The 16,065-nt window shown below is 36.2% G+C and overlaps 4 protein-coding genes across 5 annotated transcripts; 2 read left to right on the top strand and 2 right to left on the bottom strand.

Moving 5' to 3' along the window:
* The first annotated feature begins 589 nt into the window (after window positions 1-589).
* LOC119997269 (WD repeat-containing protein LWD1) lies at window positions 590-4,303 on the top strand. 2 transcript variants are annotated; one of them, XM_038844170.1, is made up of 2 exons: window positions 590-1,790; window positions 2,560-2,838. In XM_038844170.1, the coding sequence occupies exon 1, from the start codon at window positions 747-749 to the stop codon at window positions 1,779-1,781; it is 1,035 nt and encodes a 344-aa protein (XP_038700098.1). In that variant the 5' UTR covers window positions 590-746; the 3' UTR covers window positions 1,782-1,790; window positions 2,560-2,838. The 2 variants fall into 2 exon arrangements, with proteins under 2 accessions (XP_038700098.1, XP_038700097.1); XM_038844169.1 differs by lacking the exon at window positions 2,560-2,838 and adding an exon at window positions 4,099-4,303 and having other exon boundaries at window positions 592-1,790.
* Window positions 4,304-4,647: 344 nt separating this feature from the next.
* LOC119997268 (glyceraldehyde-3-phosphate dehydrogenase A, chloroplastic) lies at window positions 4,648-6,853 on the top strand. The gene is made up of 5 exons (XM_038844168.1): window positions 4,648-4,810; window positions 4,930-5,049; window positions 5,345-5,652; window positions 5,741-5,985; window positions 6,202-6,853. The coding sequence occupies exons 1-5, from the start codon at window positions 4,763-4,765 to the stop codon at window positions 6,702-6,704; spliced, it is 1,224 nt and encodes a 407-aa protein (XP_038700096.1). The 5' UTR covers window positions 4,648-4,762; the 3' UTR covers window positions 6,705-6,853.
* Window positions 6,854-6,928: 75 nt separating this feature from the next.
* Window positions 6,929-9,339, bottom strand: LOC119997267 (sodium transporter HKT1-like). Its single transcript, XM_038844167.1, has 3 exons — window positions 8,114-9,339; window positions 7,416-7,643; window positions 6,929-7,331 (listed from the first exon to the last, which is right to left on the bottom strand). The coding sequence occupies exons 1-3, from the start codon at window positions 9,304-9,306 to the stop codon at window positions 7,133-7,135; spliced, it is 1,620 nt and encodes a 539-aa protein (XP_038700095.1). The 5' UTR covers window positions 9,307-9,339; the 3' UTR covers window positions 6,929-7,132.
* Window positions 9,340-12,743: 3,404 nt separating this feature from the next.
* LOC119997959 (sodium transporter HKT1-like) lies at window positions 12,744-15,029 on the bottom strand. The gene is made up of 3 exons (XM_038845205.1): window positions 13,892-15,029; window positions 13,354-13,566; window positions 12,744-13,099 (listed from the first exon to the last, which is right to left on the bottom strand). The coding sequence occupies exons 1-3, from the start codon at window positions 15,019-15,021 to the stop codon at window positions 12,901-12,903; spliced, it is 1,542 nt and encodes a 513-aa protein (XP_038701133.1). The 5' UTR covers window positions 15,022-15,029; the 3' UTR covers window positions 12,744-12,900.
* Window positions 15,030-16,065: the final 1,036 nt, after the last annotated feature.

Genomic DNA, 16,065 nt, shown 5'->3' with positions numbered 1-16,065 from the left:
AAGAAAACACATTTAGTCATATACTTACCGTCCAGAGAAAGAAGACGGGTAGCTATATAGCCATATAGGCAGTTGGAAAGACAGATTGCTTACAGGTACAGGAAAACTCTTATTCAAAACCAATGACCAAACCCTAGAAAAATTGGATATATATATTCATCTCCTTTTAACGAGAGATGCTTCATCTTCTCCTTCGTAAATGGTAACTGCAATAAATTTTGATTAATCACATACATTAACATTGATTCAGAAACAAAATCTTTAGCCAAAAAAAGGAAATTTGTTTTCCTTTTTTTTAATCTTCCATTTATAGAGAACTCCTAATTATTTCCCATACCAGGCCGCCATTATAAAACCTTTTATGAGAATTTCAATTCACATATTCAATGAAACAAAAATAATTAATTAAATTGGATAAATATATTAATAATTTTGCATTCGAATTTTCAAAATAAACTTTAAACTTTATATCTCTAAATCCTAAATCTAATCGATAATTATTCCCTTATTCATTGAAAATGTGAAAAACTACAAATTTAAAAAAATAAAAGAAGGAAAGAAGAGATTTTGGCGTTTGGATAAATGAAAAAGCTTTTGGTTTTCTGTCACTGACGTCTGAGAAGACTTTCTCGATTGTTTAATCTCAGCCTCTCAGGCAGATAAAAGTAAAAGCTACAACAAGAAGGAAAGAAACCAAATTGATTTTTTCTGGGCTATCTAAATACAAGAGAAGAGGAGAGGAGAAGATGGGGGCGAGCAGTGACCCAAATCCGGAAGGATCAGACGAGCAGCAGAAGCGATCGGAGATCTACACGTACGAGGCACCATGGCACATCTACGCCATGAACTGGAGCGTCCGTCGCGACAAGAAGTATCGCCTAGCCATAGCCAGCTTCCTTGAGCAGTACCCCAACCGCGTCGAGATAGTCCAGCTCGACGAATCCACCGGCGATATTCGCTCCGACCCTAATCTCTCCTTTGAGCACCCTTACCCACCCACAAAGACCATCTTCATCCCCGACAAGGAATCTCAGAAGCCCGACCTCCTTGCCACCTCCAGCGACTTCCTCCGCGTCTGGCGCATCTCCGACGACCGTGTCCACCTTAAGACACTCCTCAACGGCAACAAGAATAGCGAGTTCTGCGGCCCTCTCACCTCCTTCGACTGGAACGAGGCAGAGCCCAAACGGATCGGCACCTCCTCTATTGACACCACTTGCACCATCTGGGACATCGAGCGCGAGACTGTCGACACCCAGCTCATTGCTCACGACAAGGAGGTCTATGACATCGCCTGGGGCGGAGTCGGTGTCTTCGCCTCCGTCTCTGCTGATGGCTCTGTAAGGGTTTTTGACCTCCGAGATAAGGAACACTCCACCATCATCTACGAGAGTTCTGAGCCAGATACACCCTTGGTACGCCTCGGCTGGAACAAGCAGGACCCTCGGTACATGGCCACCATCATCATGGACAGTGCCAAGGTCGTTGTTTTGGATATCCGCTTCCCTACACTTCCGGTGGTGGAGCTGCAGAGGCACCAGTCCAGCGTCAACGCCATAGCATGGGCTCCACATAGCTCTTGTCACATCTGTACTGCTGGCGATGATTCTCAGGCACTCATCTGGGATCTCTCCTCCATGAGCCAGCCAGTAGAGGGCGGATTGGATCCCATTCTGGCCTACACTGCAGGAGCTGAGATTGAGCAGCTGCAATGGTCCTCTTCACAGCCCGACTGGGTTGCCATAGCCTTCTCCACCAAGCTTCAGATTCTCAGAGTGTGACATTTCTTGGTAGGTCGCCCCTTTTACTGACTTCTTTGTTGCTCACCTTTTGTAATCCACCCACCAGAAATTATGGGTTCTTGTTTGTAATTGAATTGTGCTACCCCTTCCAAAGATTATAAATTCCTTGTATTGAATGACTTTTTATCTATTTGTACCAATTATAGCTTTAATCTCAGTTTATAAACTAGTGAAGCATTTTCCTTTTGTTTGATTGCATCTGCTGCCGGATGTCTATTGCCACTGCTGCCATTACCTTTGCTGTTCATGTTTGTTGTGTTATTTAGCGAGCAAGATGCTTACATTTTTTAGCAGTATGAAATGAACATCATAATTTTTTTTTGGATTGCTCAACAGTAATGGGGGAATTCAAACCACGGCCCGTCAGGGCATCGTGGTGAGGAGCCTACCACTTGGTGCTTCTCTTGGAGAGTCAGAATATTGATATTGGGTTGTTTAATTTGTAGCATTCAAAGGTTTTACCCGATTGTTATAGGTGATTGCCTTAAAAAAGTGGGAATGCAATTGATCTTTTTTTGTTCTTCTCTTGTTGTGATAGATTAATTTGCCAAAATTAAGGAGTCCGTCCAGTACCCTCTTTTTGGAAGTAGATTAGAGACACACTTTTAACCCTAATGGCATTCAATACATCAGGTGTAAATTCAACATTGGGGGTTTGGCTTCAACATTTCCTTTTTAGCTACAATAGATTTAGTTAGTGAATGTGTGAGACAAGGTAGAGGTTGCAGTTACATGTTCTTTGCTCATATGTTGCAAGGCCAATGGACAGTTGCTTGGAGGGAGGTACACTGGAATGTGATAGCAATGCAAGGATAAGTTGGAGGCTGAAGGACATGTTTGATAAGTAGAGAAAGGGTAAAATGGGGCTCAGGTCCTTGACTTACACAGTAGATACCATATCCTATTCAACCGACTTTGTTATCAGAATCCATCCAACCTTGTGTAATCTTTGTTATAGTACTGCTTCTGTAATGCCTGAGTGGTGACCTTACAAGTACTTAAAACATAAAAGGGAAATACTATTTTTGTGCCTTTACTTTTTTCTCATCATAGAAGTCTTATTCGTAAACATTTTGGCTGCTGCTACATGTATCTATCAGAGAATTCTGTTCAGATACCCACTAGGTGGTATCCACTGGTTTTTTTTGTTCTGGTCTGAAGCTACTCTCTCTGTTAATCCTTTAGTCACTATGTCTTTTTATTTCTTTTTATCGCTTCCATCCATGCCTGTTAGTCTTTCTTCTCTTTTATCATATCCCGCTTGACTTATCTCATTTCCCTTTGTGTAGATTGGATAGTCTTGTTTCTTATCCCATCATCTCGTGTTATTGTGCATCAACGCAATATACTCATCTATACTGCACTCATACGTAAACTTTGTTACCTCTTGATAGCCAAACATTTCTTATTTTGTGTCATTTTAGGGTATATAACATACTTAAAGAATTTAACTTCAAGGGTATTGTTTTCTTGCTAAGTACCAATATGATCTCGTCCACTTCTGTTAGATTCTCTTAGTCATTTATTTCTGTAGTTGTTATCTTTGGAGACTCTACTCAGTGTCCTTGATCTTTTGAGTTTGGTTATGATTCAACGGTTTTTTTACCTGATGAATGAATTTCACTGCTCATTGCTCCAAAACTCCCTTGACCCTGGGGTGTATCGGTTCCTCAGCATTTTTGCGTTAGGAATCTATGGAAGATTTCTCAATTGGTGTCTTGTGGTTGGAGCAATTGATCAAATAATGAGTGCTGACATTCCAACTCTTCTCCAACTTTTTTTTTTCCCTAATTTCCTTGATTACTTTTCTCTTTCTTTTTTAATGGCGCCCCTGTGCAAATGAGGCAATCTTATGTTTTTTTTCTGCTCATCTCTCTTCACCTGCTCATCTGAAAATTCCAGTCTTAAATGATAGCTTCCTACAAATTGAACGTTTTTTCTCTACTCATCTCTGTGCCTCTCTATTTTTCTTTTTGCGACTCATATGCCTCGCTCCAGTAGTCCAGTGTGATTGTCATGCTTAGTTATTGATCTTCCATGTGATTTATTTGGTTCATCGATTTATTTTTCTCGGGTTTCTATTTCCAGGTTTCATTCACATGTGGTGGGAAGGTGCTTTTTTCCTAAGTTGATTACAATTTGGATAAACATTTGATTTTTTCCCCCTCTGTTGATTATATGAATGCATATGTGGTCTTCTTTTTCTCTTTTTATGCGTTCTCCAGTGTAATTGTCATGCGTAGGGTGTAATTCTTATGCTCAGGGTTTGATTTCTGATGTGATTTCCATTTTCCAGTGTGATTTCTTGCAGATATGACCTCTTTGAGGTCATGGGTTCAAAGCTCTCTCCTTATGCTCTTGCAAATACCAGTACCACAGGGAAGGATGAAATTTGAGAGTACTGTATGTATTTTGAAAATTACAGAGCATTGTAAAGACAGATGAAAGATCCCATTAACTATTGACAGTCTGCCAAATGGATGTTTTTTTTTGTTCTTGAATACAGTGAATTATAAATCATAAAACTAGACAACTAGGGCAGCAGAATGAAACATGATTGTGAAAAAGAAAAGGGATTGAAGAACCCAGAACATGAGAAGTGAGAACAATGTAGGCCATCCAATGATATCCAAGGCTTGTCACTAAATCGAAAATGAAATTGAAATGAAGTATATTTCTTGGAACAGTTGCGAAAAAGAAATCAAGGCTGAGGCCCAAAAGACAACACAGGATGGAAAATGGAGAACACAACCACAGCCATACGTTGCATGGGAGGCTATCCATAATCTCATCCTCTCTCAGAAAATTTTAGTCTATTGCCTTCTCCTCTGCTACTCCTTAATAAAACTAAAACTAAAGGTCTCCGTCTCTCTTTCTCTCTTAGTATAGTCAGTAGTCAGTACCATTTTTATTTTTCACTCACTCACTACAGAGTACAGAATCCGTGGCTGTTGCCTATTATGGCTTCGGCTACTCTTTCTGTAGCCAAACCATCCCTTCAGCTTCAGGTTCTCTTCCTGTCAATGAACGAATTGATCATCTCTTTCTTCATCCATTCTTTACTTTTTTTTCTTGTTTAATTTGTCTGTGATTCCTTTGTTTTTTGGATACATAATTTGGTTGTCAGGGAAACGGAAAGGGATTTGCAGAATTCTCAGGCCTCCGAAATTCAGCGGCTTTCCTTCCTTTTTCTAAGAAAACCTCTGATGACTTCCTTTCTGTGGTTGCCTTCCAGTCCTCCTCTGCTGTAAGTTTCAAACTTCCATTTCACTACACTGTTAACTCTATTTGTAAGAGTAATTTCTGTTTGTAGTGAAATAATTACTACTTGTTAAATTAAATCATTTGAAGAATAAAGAAAAAAAAGTTGGTAAAGATTGACATCATCTTTTGATTATTGTGTATTGATGATACAACAGAGTCTGATCAGTGTGTCTTCTGATAGAGAGTTTAACAGAGTTTTTGTCCATAATCAAACATTTCCAAGGTTGATGGGGAATAAATAATAATTGGGTTTTATCTATGATGGAATCTTTACAAAGATGGGAAGCAGCTCTGGGGGATACAGGAATGGTGTGGTGGAGGCAAAGCTAAAGGTAGCCATAAATGGGTTTGGCAGAATTGGCAGGAACTTCTTGAGGTGTTGGCACGGCCGCAAGGACTCTCCTCTGGATGTCATTGCCATCAATGACACTGGTGGTGTAAAGCAGGCTTCCCACCTCCTCAAGTACGACTCCACCCTTGGCATCTTTGAAGCTGATGTCAAGCCGGTTGGCGAAGATGGCATCTCAGTTGATGGCAAGGTCATCAAAGTAGTTTCAAGCCGCAACCCTCTCAACCTCCCATGGAAGTAAGACATAGTAATCTATTCAATTCCCCATTTCATTTACATACATGGTATCCAACACATGAAATTAATTTGCACTGTGACGATGAAGGGACATGGAGATCGACCTGGTTATCGAGGGGACTGGAGTTTTTGTGGACAGGGAAGGAGCAGGCAAGCACATTCAGGCAGGAGCCAACAAAGTTCTCATCACTGCCCCCGGGAAGGGTGATATCCCGACCTATGTTGTTGGTGTGAATGCTGACACCTACGACCCTGATGAACCCATCATCAGCAATGCTTCTTGCACCACTAACTGCCTTGCTCCCTTTGTCAAAGTTCTTGACCAGAAGTTTGGTGAGTAGTCTCTTTCCCAACTCTCCCCCCTTTTAACTTCCATTATTGCAGCCCTGATCAATCAAAAACTCTAGTTTGTTGTGTACAATAAATATCCACATATATATATATATATATATATAATGGATATTAAAGGGAGTAACTAGAACGAAATCTGTCTCGTTGCTGCTGAACGTTCAAATTTCCATTCCAAGACATGATTGTGCTAATTTGCAGGGATCATCAAGGGCACAATGACTACAACTCACTCATACACTGGTGACCAGAGGCTACTCGATGCAAGCCATCGTGACCTTAGACGTGCACGAGCAGCTGCCCTCAACATCGTTCCAACTTCAACCGGTGCTGCAAAGGCGGTGGCATTAGTCCTTCCTAGTCTTAAAGGCAAACTGAACGGCATTGCCCTGCGTGTGCCAACTCCTAATGTCTCAGTTGTGGACTTAGTTGTCCAGGTATCCAAGAAGACCTTTGCTGAAGAGGTAAATGCTGGTTTCAGAGAGAGTGCTGAGAATGAGCTCAAGGGTATTCTCTCAGTGTGTGATGAGCCCCTTGTTTCGGTCGACTTCAGGTGCTCTGACGTATCGTCAACTGTTGATTCATCACTGACCATGGTTATGGGGGATGACATGGTTAAAGTGATTGCTTGGTATGACAATGAGTGGGGTTACTCTCAACGGGTTGTGGATTTGGCTGACATTGTTGCCAACAACTGGAAATGAGCAAAGACTAGTTGAAACAATCTTCAACTGTAATTTTTGATTTTCCTACGTTAGTTTCAACTCTCGCATCTCTATTCTTGTCTCCGGTTGTATGATAAATGTTCTGGAATTATATATCTTCTACTTTGCAATAAGTCTTTCTTGATCCATGTCCATGGCAACCACCGTACTACTGTATATTATTTGATACGTTGATTTTCGTTCAATTTACTGTTCGGTCATTCAAATAGAATTTTAGGATTAATCATAATCGATAATTAATAAAACTGATCCGTCAATCTCTGTGGAAACGATAACTTTCTTATCTTATCATTATTACTATTTATTCGATTCGTATACTTAATTATGCACACTAGTAAAAAAGATTAATGGTGGATGCTACTGCATGTATATATATATATATATACAAATTAGTGGTGGAAATTCTATTAGAGAAGTTTCCAAGCTTTTCCTCCATCCATATTGAATTGCTTAAGTCTTCCAAAGAACATGACGATAATGAGAAGTATCTTCCCTTCATTACTCCATTTTCCTGCAAAACCAAAAAATTTGTCTTGGCAAGAACCATCTGGGTTCACCTGTCTCTTGCAGCTATAACCTGTTGTAAATCCCACATTTCCATATGCGCTGGAAAAAAAAAAAGAAGAAGAAATTACTTGCTTGATAAATTAAAAGAAATTACTAAATAAAATTAATTAATTAATTAATCACCTGATGACTTCAACCACAATATTCAAGACATTGAAATTGAGGGGGTCTTCCTTCATCTTTCCTCTCTCTGTTAGGCATACAAGAATGACAAAGATGGCCAGATAAGAAAGTTGGGAGAACAATAGATTCTCAACAATCTTTCCCCTTCTTTTTCTTCTCACAAATAGTACTTGTGAATCTCTTTCACCATCTTTGATTGGAAGAAAAGAAGTATAAGGAGGAAGATACCTGCCAAATTAAACAAACTAAGATAACATAATTAATTATAATTAAAATCTAGGAAAATTTTCATTATTAATGGACCTATATACAATAATATTTATTGAGCAAGTGATCACATGATAGATCATAACTTATATTTTTAATAATTTATATGTAAAAGATTAAGTGGACGGAAAAACCTAGGAAGTTGCATAATTAATGAAAGAACCTACCTACATATTTTTAAATAATTATTGCTTGAGAAAGTTATTACATCAGGATCATAGGTCATAACCAATAAAAAACTGCAATCATAGAACTAATAATGCCTATTTCTTTAACCTTCTTTGCCATTCCTATAAGTATGCATCATGCATGTATAGCAATTATGTAACTTTTAAAACTTATTCCTAGTTCTTATGTTCAATGCATGAATTGACTAAAATTGATTGAAATAAAAGAATTTTGAGGAGAGAGAGAGAGAGAGAGAGACTAACATCATCACCACAAATAGCACCAATATGGCTTGAGAGATGGTTGAGATGTCAACAATAGTTTCTCCTGTATGCCTTGAATTCACACTTTCAAAGAATCCACCCACCAATTTTTGATATGAATTCAGACCAATTAATTGTTCTGAATTCCATTCCATGGAGCAAAACATGACCCACTGAACCAAAATGAACCCAAAAACAGTGAAAACCAAGAATGATGAGTGTTGGGTTGGTAACAAGTGAAGGTACCCAATCTCACTTGTGTTACTCAATAAGTAATTGGTCTCTTCCTTTTTGAACATTTTCCCCAAAACCCATATTGAAAACCTCAAACATGAAGGGAACAATGTGTTCCCAAGGAGCACTTGGGGGATTAGAATCATGAGAAGCCCTGAATTCTTGCTGAAAACAATCATGTTTTCATTGGTAGATACAAACCCACAACTTGCAAATGTTGAGACTGTTGTGAAGACAGAGAAAGTGAACATTTTGAGTCCCTTGTTCTTAAGTACATGACTTGCACTTGAAACAAGAGCTAGATAGAGAGACACAAAGGCAACCCCTAGGACATGAACCACTATAAGGTACCCTAAAATGACCAAAACCAATAACCTTAATGAACTGTACATCAGAAAGTCATTGTTGTTGGGTAATGACTTGTCACTTTGGGTGTGAAATAGAATTCCTAAATCAAGAATGTTTTCACTTGATGGGGGTTTCGAATTTGATGACACCATCCCCAATTCAATATTTGAAGAAACAGCCTCATCTTGAATCTTTAAAAACTTCTTCCATTTGGAATTCCTGAAATGAAGTGATGCCATTGAAACAAAGATCTCTCCACCCAAGAACATCAGAATTGTCATCACAATGAGTTGGGTATTGGAGAAAATCTCCATTTCAACAGTTGACATACTTGACACTGTAACTGCAGACACAGATGTGAAGAAGAAGTCAATGTCTTTAGGCCTAAAAGAAGAAGTTCTAGGCTTCAAACCACGAAGAACCCAGAAACCAGTAAAGGAAAGAGAGGTGAAATAAGCAAGATATAACAAAAATGGATTCAAATGGAGATAGATGAACCTGTAAAAACATGCTGTTAGATACCAAGTTGTACGACTAAGGTAAGTTAGCTTGACATATGAAGAACTACAAAGATGTTGCAGTTTTTGACCAAACCAAGACAGATTCTTCATCTCTTGCACTAATTTGTTTGTTAAAAGGACTAGCTAATTTTTTGGTCTTGTGGTGTTGTTGAAGTGATGGCTAGAGGTATATAAAGAGAATTTTTTTTTTTTTTTTTCTGACAAGATCAGTATACATGGCAACTTGATACACAATGGATGCACTTGATATTATCTCAAAATTTAATTATATTTTGGAGTGTGTATTTTCTACACACCCATAATGGTTACACACTCCAAAATATATTTACTCCACCATTTCAACAAATTACCAACCTCTACTTTCCCTCCATCTTTCTTATAAATGAAATTATGTTATAATAATTCACAAATTCTTATATGAAAAAAATTGATGAAATAATTAAATAATTAATTAATTTGTCAGCTACAAAAAAAATTTGAGCATGCGCAAAATTAATTTGGCCACCAAGTTTGACTCGTGTATTGAATTCTCAAACGAGTAAAAGTTTCCAGCATGGAAAAAGCTTATGTATTGATCTAGGGTACTCAACAACCAAGGACATGTGACCCATTTTGATTGATTTTTGGTAAAATTACCACATACTTGAGCTCTCAAGTTTTTCTAAAATTTTTATTGTACATCATTATTTTTAAAGTATGCAAAAAGGTCTCATTGTAAAGATATAGTGCTAAACTATTTCAAAAAATGGGGTATCAAGTGTGAGATATAGCACCCACTGTGGGTGCTCTAATGACACAAAACATCAAGCACTTGAAATTCAATTTTGGTTGCTATTTTTGCCGTTAGTGGGTCTCACAATCTTCACCATGCATGAACTAGGAAGTACTTCACATTTGGAGTAATTACAAATTTTTTAACTTTTTTGGAGTGTCAAAATGTGTCCACTGTGAGCATCTAGCAATGAATTTATTAAGAAAATATGATCTCAAGCACTTCAAATGAATACCACTGTGGATGCCAACTACTAGACCTTGATGTTTGGAACCTTGGCATACTTTGTATGGAGGGGAAATGGTAGCTTATGTTGGACTTTTCATCGTTGAATTTTCATATTAGAAAAATTGAATGGAAAACTCTTTGTATCCCTAACAATTTCTTTCATAACCAGTCATAACAGTATTACATTATCTAATTACATTAAATTACGTTATTACAGTATTATTATCTAATTACATTGATTTCGTTATTACGTTGTCTAATTACATTGATTTTTGTTATTACATTGTCTAATTACATGTTATGATTAAATTTGTTAGGGATACGTAGCGTTGCCGAAATTGAATCCAGTGTACAATTTTCCTAACTACCTTAATTTTGGTCTGTCCAAAACACAATTAACAAGGACAATCATGGTTGATTGACGTGAAAATTCACAGGACAATAAGAGAATATATTAAGCAGCTAAGCTAGCCAGCCACTTTTATTGTCTAAATAGGCCAGCCCATCTAGTTTTACTTTTCAGGATAGTCCTATTTTTTCTTGTGAGATGGAAGTTGAACGCTAATAAAAAAAATAAACGAATTAAATATTGGAATCCCTGCAATATTATTTAATTAATTTATGAGTGATTGTTACGAATTATAATCTCACATAACCCCCTAAACGATATGTTTATAAGGAAAATTCACGTCACTTTCACTCATAAACCTTTTCCTTTGGACATAAGTATCAAAAGCGTGATGACTCGAGAAGAACAAAGTTGCGCGGATTCGATGTATATATCCATGAGAATCATTAAACCTAAAGCGGACAGTATCATTCGTATTTGGACTTGAATTTCTAACTATGATTAAACTTTAATATTGATAAAATTAATTTCATATGCATTAATTTGTATATAGCTTGCTATCATTTGAAATTTGTTACTTTAGGAGTGGATTAAGAGAATTAATTTTAATTAGTGACAAACTATGACGTTTTTTTTCTTAATTTATTGTTTAAGGATAATTGAATGATTGGAACTAAATAATTATAAGAAATCACAATTATTGAAATAAAAATATAACATGATGAACTAAGACTATAAGAGAAAGTCCTTTACTCATCATATAATTTCACAATTATTGGTAATTTTTCTCTTCTTATTGGTTTTTGAAAAATTGTCGGTTGTCATATGACAAGTAGTTTGTTAAGAGGCCACGAAGCATGTTCGCGTGCAAACTCAATAAAAATACTATATATATATAGCATTATTGGAGCTTAATTGGCTTTGGTCCTAAAATTTAAACGAATGATTACCAGTATTTTATTTGTAACATATTTTGATTGTTTTCGCGTGTGCAAACCGCGCATGCCATAAGCGTTTGTCTCGTATGTAGACTTCTAATGCAGTCAAATGCATGTAACTCGTTTGAGGAAATATATTATGGCTCTATTTGGTAAAGTGGAAAGATTAATTTTTAATGCTAACAGAAATGCAGTAGAAAAAAAAGTTGAGCTTAAAGCTGTGGAATATACTGTGAGGTGTTTGGTGAACTAAAAATTGATGTTAGCGGAAATGCTGTTGAATTAAAATATTACAATATTAAATTTTATAATTTTTATATTAAATTTTGTTATTAAATTTAATCTACTAAATATAATTTTTATTAAAATTTATCTTAAGCATAATTATTTTTATTAATAAAACTAATAAAATAATTATTTTATTAAATATTAAATATAATGATTTTATAATAATTTTTTATTTTTATTAATCTTACATTTAATTTAATAAATAAAATTTACTAATAAAATTAATGTTAAGTATAAAATTTAAATATTGTAATTAATAAAATATATTGTACAAACAGTGGGGCCAGTGTGGGCCCCATGTTTACTTTTTGAAAAAAATAACTGACAACGGAAACCACTATATAAGTTCAGCTTATAAAGCGCCAGCTTGGCACAACGGAAGCCGGAATCGACCCCACTAGAGGATTCGCTTTCACTTCTGCTGTGTCAAACAGGCAGTATGTGTTGCTGATATGCCACATCATATGTTAACGTGATATATTATCAGGACCAAAAGTGTTGTGACTTTTTATCTAAAGTTGATGTCAAATCATTAGCGATTGAAAATGATATGAAATTTAAATTATAAATTAACTATTTTTATAATCAGTGGCCCATAATTTGACACCAAAAATCATGAAATTAAATGTCACAATGTTATCGATCATGGTATACCACATGAGCATGTGACATACCATAAAAGAACCACCGAATATTTTCTTACCATATTTGTGCCAGCCATAGCATTATTAGGTATCGTTCCGCCAAGGAACATCCAAATATTGGATAATGTTTTCAAATTCAAGGTCGCATGTAGTGTAGAAGTTCTTTCGGCCTGACCCGGGGACACTTGATAAAAAAAAGTACTCACATGAACGGAAAATTGGGTAGGAATGGATATTGTGGATGATGGAGGAATTGGTGCCACATTCTGGATGGGAGTTTGTTAAAAAAAAAACTGCAGTATATTACATATAAAGAAAAATACAATACTATTACATGAGCAGACTTACCCCAACCTCTCTCAAAAAAGAAGCTAAAAGGGGAAAAAAAAGAAAAGAAAAGAAAAGAAAAGATGGCTATCCAAAACATATATTACAACTATTTATATATAGAAAATATAACACTATTTACATAAGCACCCATGCTTGACCACCATTGATGTTAAAGTTCTTGAGCCTTCCAAAAAACATAACACATATGAGGATTAATTTTCCCTTGTAACTCCACCATCCAACAAATCCATACCATGCATCTTTGCAGGTACCCTCAGGTTTAAGCTGTCGTTTACAGCTATAGCAAGTCGAGAACCCAACATTTCCATATGCACTGTGCATGGTTTTCAAAAATTAATTAACTAATTAGGACAATTCACAAACAATAATATCTCAATATATATATATATATATATATATATATATATATATATATATATATATATATATATATATATATATATATATATATCCCTCATTGGATAGAACTTTTAAAATCAATACCTAACACTCTTAATACTTCAATTTTTTTTAATGACATTGTATTAACTACTATTAATTAATATAAAGGAAAATATATAAGCTTACCTTATAACTTCAAGGGTGATGTTCAAGACATTAAAGTTGAGGGGATCATTCTTCATCTTGTCTCTTTCTGTGATACAAATGAGAATAACAAAGATGACCAAATAGGAGAGTTGTGAGAACAGAACATTCTCCACAAATCCACTAGTTCTCTGACTCTTCTTCACATCCGCCTGTCGTTTGGTTGGCAAAAACAAAGTATATGGAGGGAGGTACCTATGAAAACAATTGTCATTAGTTAGGATTGAAAATTGGTGAGTTTTATTTGCACCTCACCTCACTAGTTAAGTGAGATAAGATATTTTTCAAGTTTTGTGGGGTGTATATACATTAAGGCGTAGTATGAAAATAATGGAGTAGAAATAAAACTCACATTTAAAATTAGATGATTAAGGGACCAGGCCCAACATATCATGTAATTCTAGTCCATGGATCTAAACCCATGAGATCTTGTTCTAGAGATAAGTAGAAGACTATATTGAGTGCCCTTTAAGAATAAAATTGACTTAAAAATGGAAGTGAGTTGAATAACTGAACTTACATCATGACCACAAAGAGCACCAAGATTGCTGGAGAAATGCTTGAGAGATCAACCACAGATTCCCCAGCATGCCTTGAATTGACAACCTGAAACAGAGCAGCCACAAACTTCTGATACCCATTTAGGCCACCCATGGATTCTGACTGCCACTCCAAGATGCAAAACACTACAAATTGTACCAATACAAACCCAAATGCTGTAACTAGCAGAAATGAACAATGGAGAGTTGAAAACAAATGGGAATAACCCATCTCTCTAGTGTTCTTTAATATGTAACTATACTCTGTTCTCTTTGTAATTTTGTCCAAAACCCATATCAGAAATCTTAGGAAGGGAGGGTATAATGTGTTTCCTAGAAGAATTTGTGGGATTAGAAGAAGTAGGAGACCTGAATTTCTGTTGAAAACCATCATGTTTTCATTGGTTGGGACAAACCCACAGTTGCTAAAAGTAGATATTACTGTGAACACTGAAAACGTTAGTGCATGAATTCCTCTGTTTTTAAGTAGTTCTCTGGCACTGTCTTTGACACTAACATACAAAAGAACTAAACAAGATCCAGCAATTTGAACCACTAAAAGGTAACCCAAAACAGCATACCCTAAACACCTCAATGCGCTATACTTGATCAAGACATCATTATTCAAGCTTTGGGGATCAAAATTGGAACTGGGTTTTTCAGAATTGACCAAACCCATCTCAATTTGATCAACAGAGTTGGAGGATTTCCGTTTAGGGAGCTTCAATCTGTGGAATTGGAGGCCAAGAAAGGAAGTGAAGACCTCCCCACCAAGAAACATTAAGACGGTGATGATGATGAGTTGGGTATTTGAAAAGATCTCCATTTCAATGGTGGACATGCTTGAAACAGTAGTGGCAGACACAGATGTAAAGAAGAGATCAAAGTCTTTGGGAGTAATTGAGTTGCTTGATTTTGGGTTTGATGAGAGCTTCAGAGACAAATACCCAACAACAGACACGATTATGAAATAAGAAATTTGAATCCAGAATGGCTTGAAACAAGTTTGAACCAAACCCATCAAGGATTTGAGGAGACCGAAGGCTTTGCGTGACAATAAGATACAGAGATGATTCAGTTTCCTACTAAAAGAAGTGAAATAGTACGCCATGATCTTATTTTATACTTCTCTCGATATCATCGCTCATGAAATGGGATGGAGCATTGGAGCCTTCTTCTTGTATTTAAATAGGAACAAGAAAATACTGTTTCTCTGAATAGAAATGAGGCACGTTACTACGTGAGTCGTTCGAACACACTTAAACTATGTTTGGTTCACCAATTCCGGCCGGAACGGAATGATGTATTCCCAAATTCATGTGTTTGGTTGCACAATATATAAGGGAATGGAATGACGAATTTCGGCTAACTTGGGAGTTTAGCTTTCCCCCCTTGGACTTAGGAACCACGAATTCCAGGCAGGTAGGAATTGTGTTTTAGTGGTGAAATGACAAAAAATACCCTTATATTTAGTCATTTAAATATAAATGATGGATTGCTTAGTCATTTAATCATTATTCATATTCTCATTCCATATTGAATCATTACATCCAAACGTAGGAAAATCATATTCTTTGGAGAATTTCTTGGCTAACCAAACATAGGAATGTAAGGAATGTTTGTTCCCGTTCCCATGTTGAAGGAACAAATTCAATTACCTATATGAAAGTGACAAGACACAAACACTTCCGAACAACGTGTGATGTTGAAATTCATTTGTCTAAAGTGACCAATGATTCTTAGATCTGATAAAGATTGGTCTTTCCAACCTTAAATCTTGATTGAAGGGAAGTCAAAACACCTAATCTAAACCTTTTGTATTTGTTTGTCTAATATGTCCGAGTTCATCTCGGGACAGTATTGTCTGGTTCATTCCAATGTTGTTCGAATATATTCTGGTGTTATTTTTTTTTTTTCTTCTTGGGTTCGGGTGCTTGTTTTCCTATGCTTGAGTTTGTAATTTCCTAAACTGCTAACGTAACACTAAGTATAGTTTTTGCTTTCGTTAAATGAATTGTTGGGACTTCTACCTTTTTCAAAAAGAAGAAGAAAAAGATTATAGCTAAAAGATAAAAATAAAAAATTCAATTTTTTGTTTCACTGGTTTATATAACATAAATCGGACCAAACAGAAAGCCAATTAATAACCTTGGTT

The sequence above is a fragment of the Tripterygium wilfordii genome, chromosome 4 (assembly GCF_013401445.1).
Source record: "Tripterygium wilfordii isolate XIE 37 chromosome 4, ASM1340144v1, whole genome shotgun sequence".
Taxonomy (NCBI): Eukaryota; Viridiplantae; Streptophyta; class Magnoliopsida; order Celastrales; family Celastraceae; genus Tripterygium; species Tripterygium wilfordii.
The sequence above is the reverse complement of the archived record's forward strand: the minus strand, read 5'-3'. Positions and strand labels throughout refer to the sequence as shown.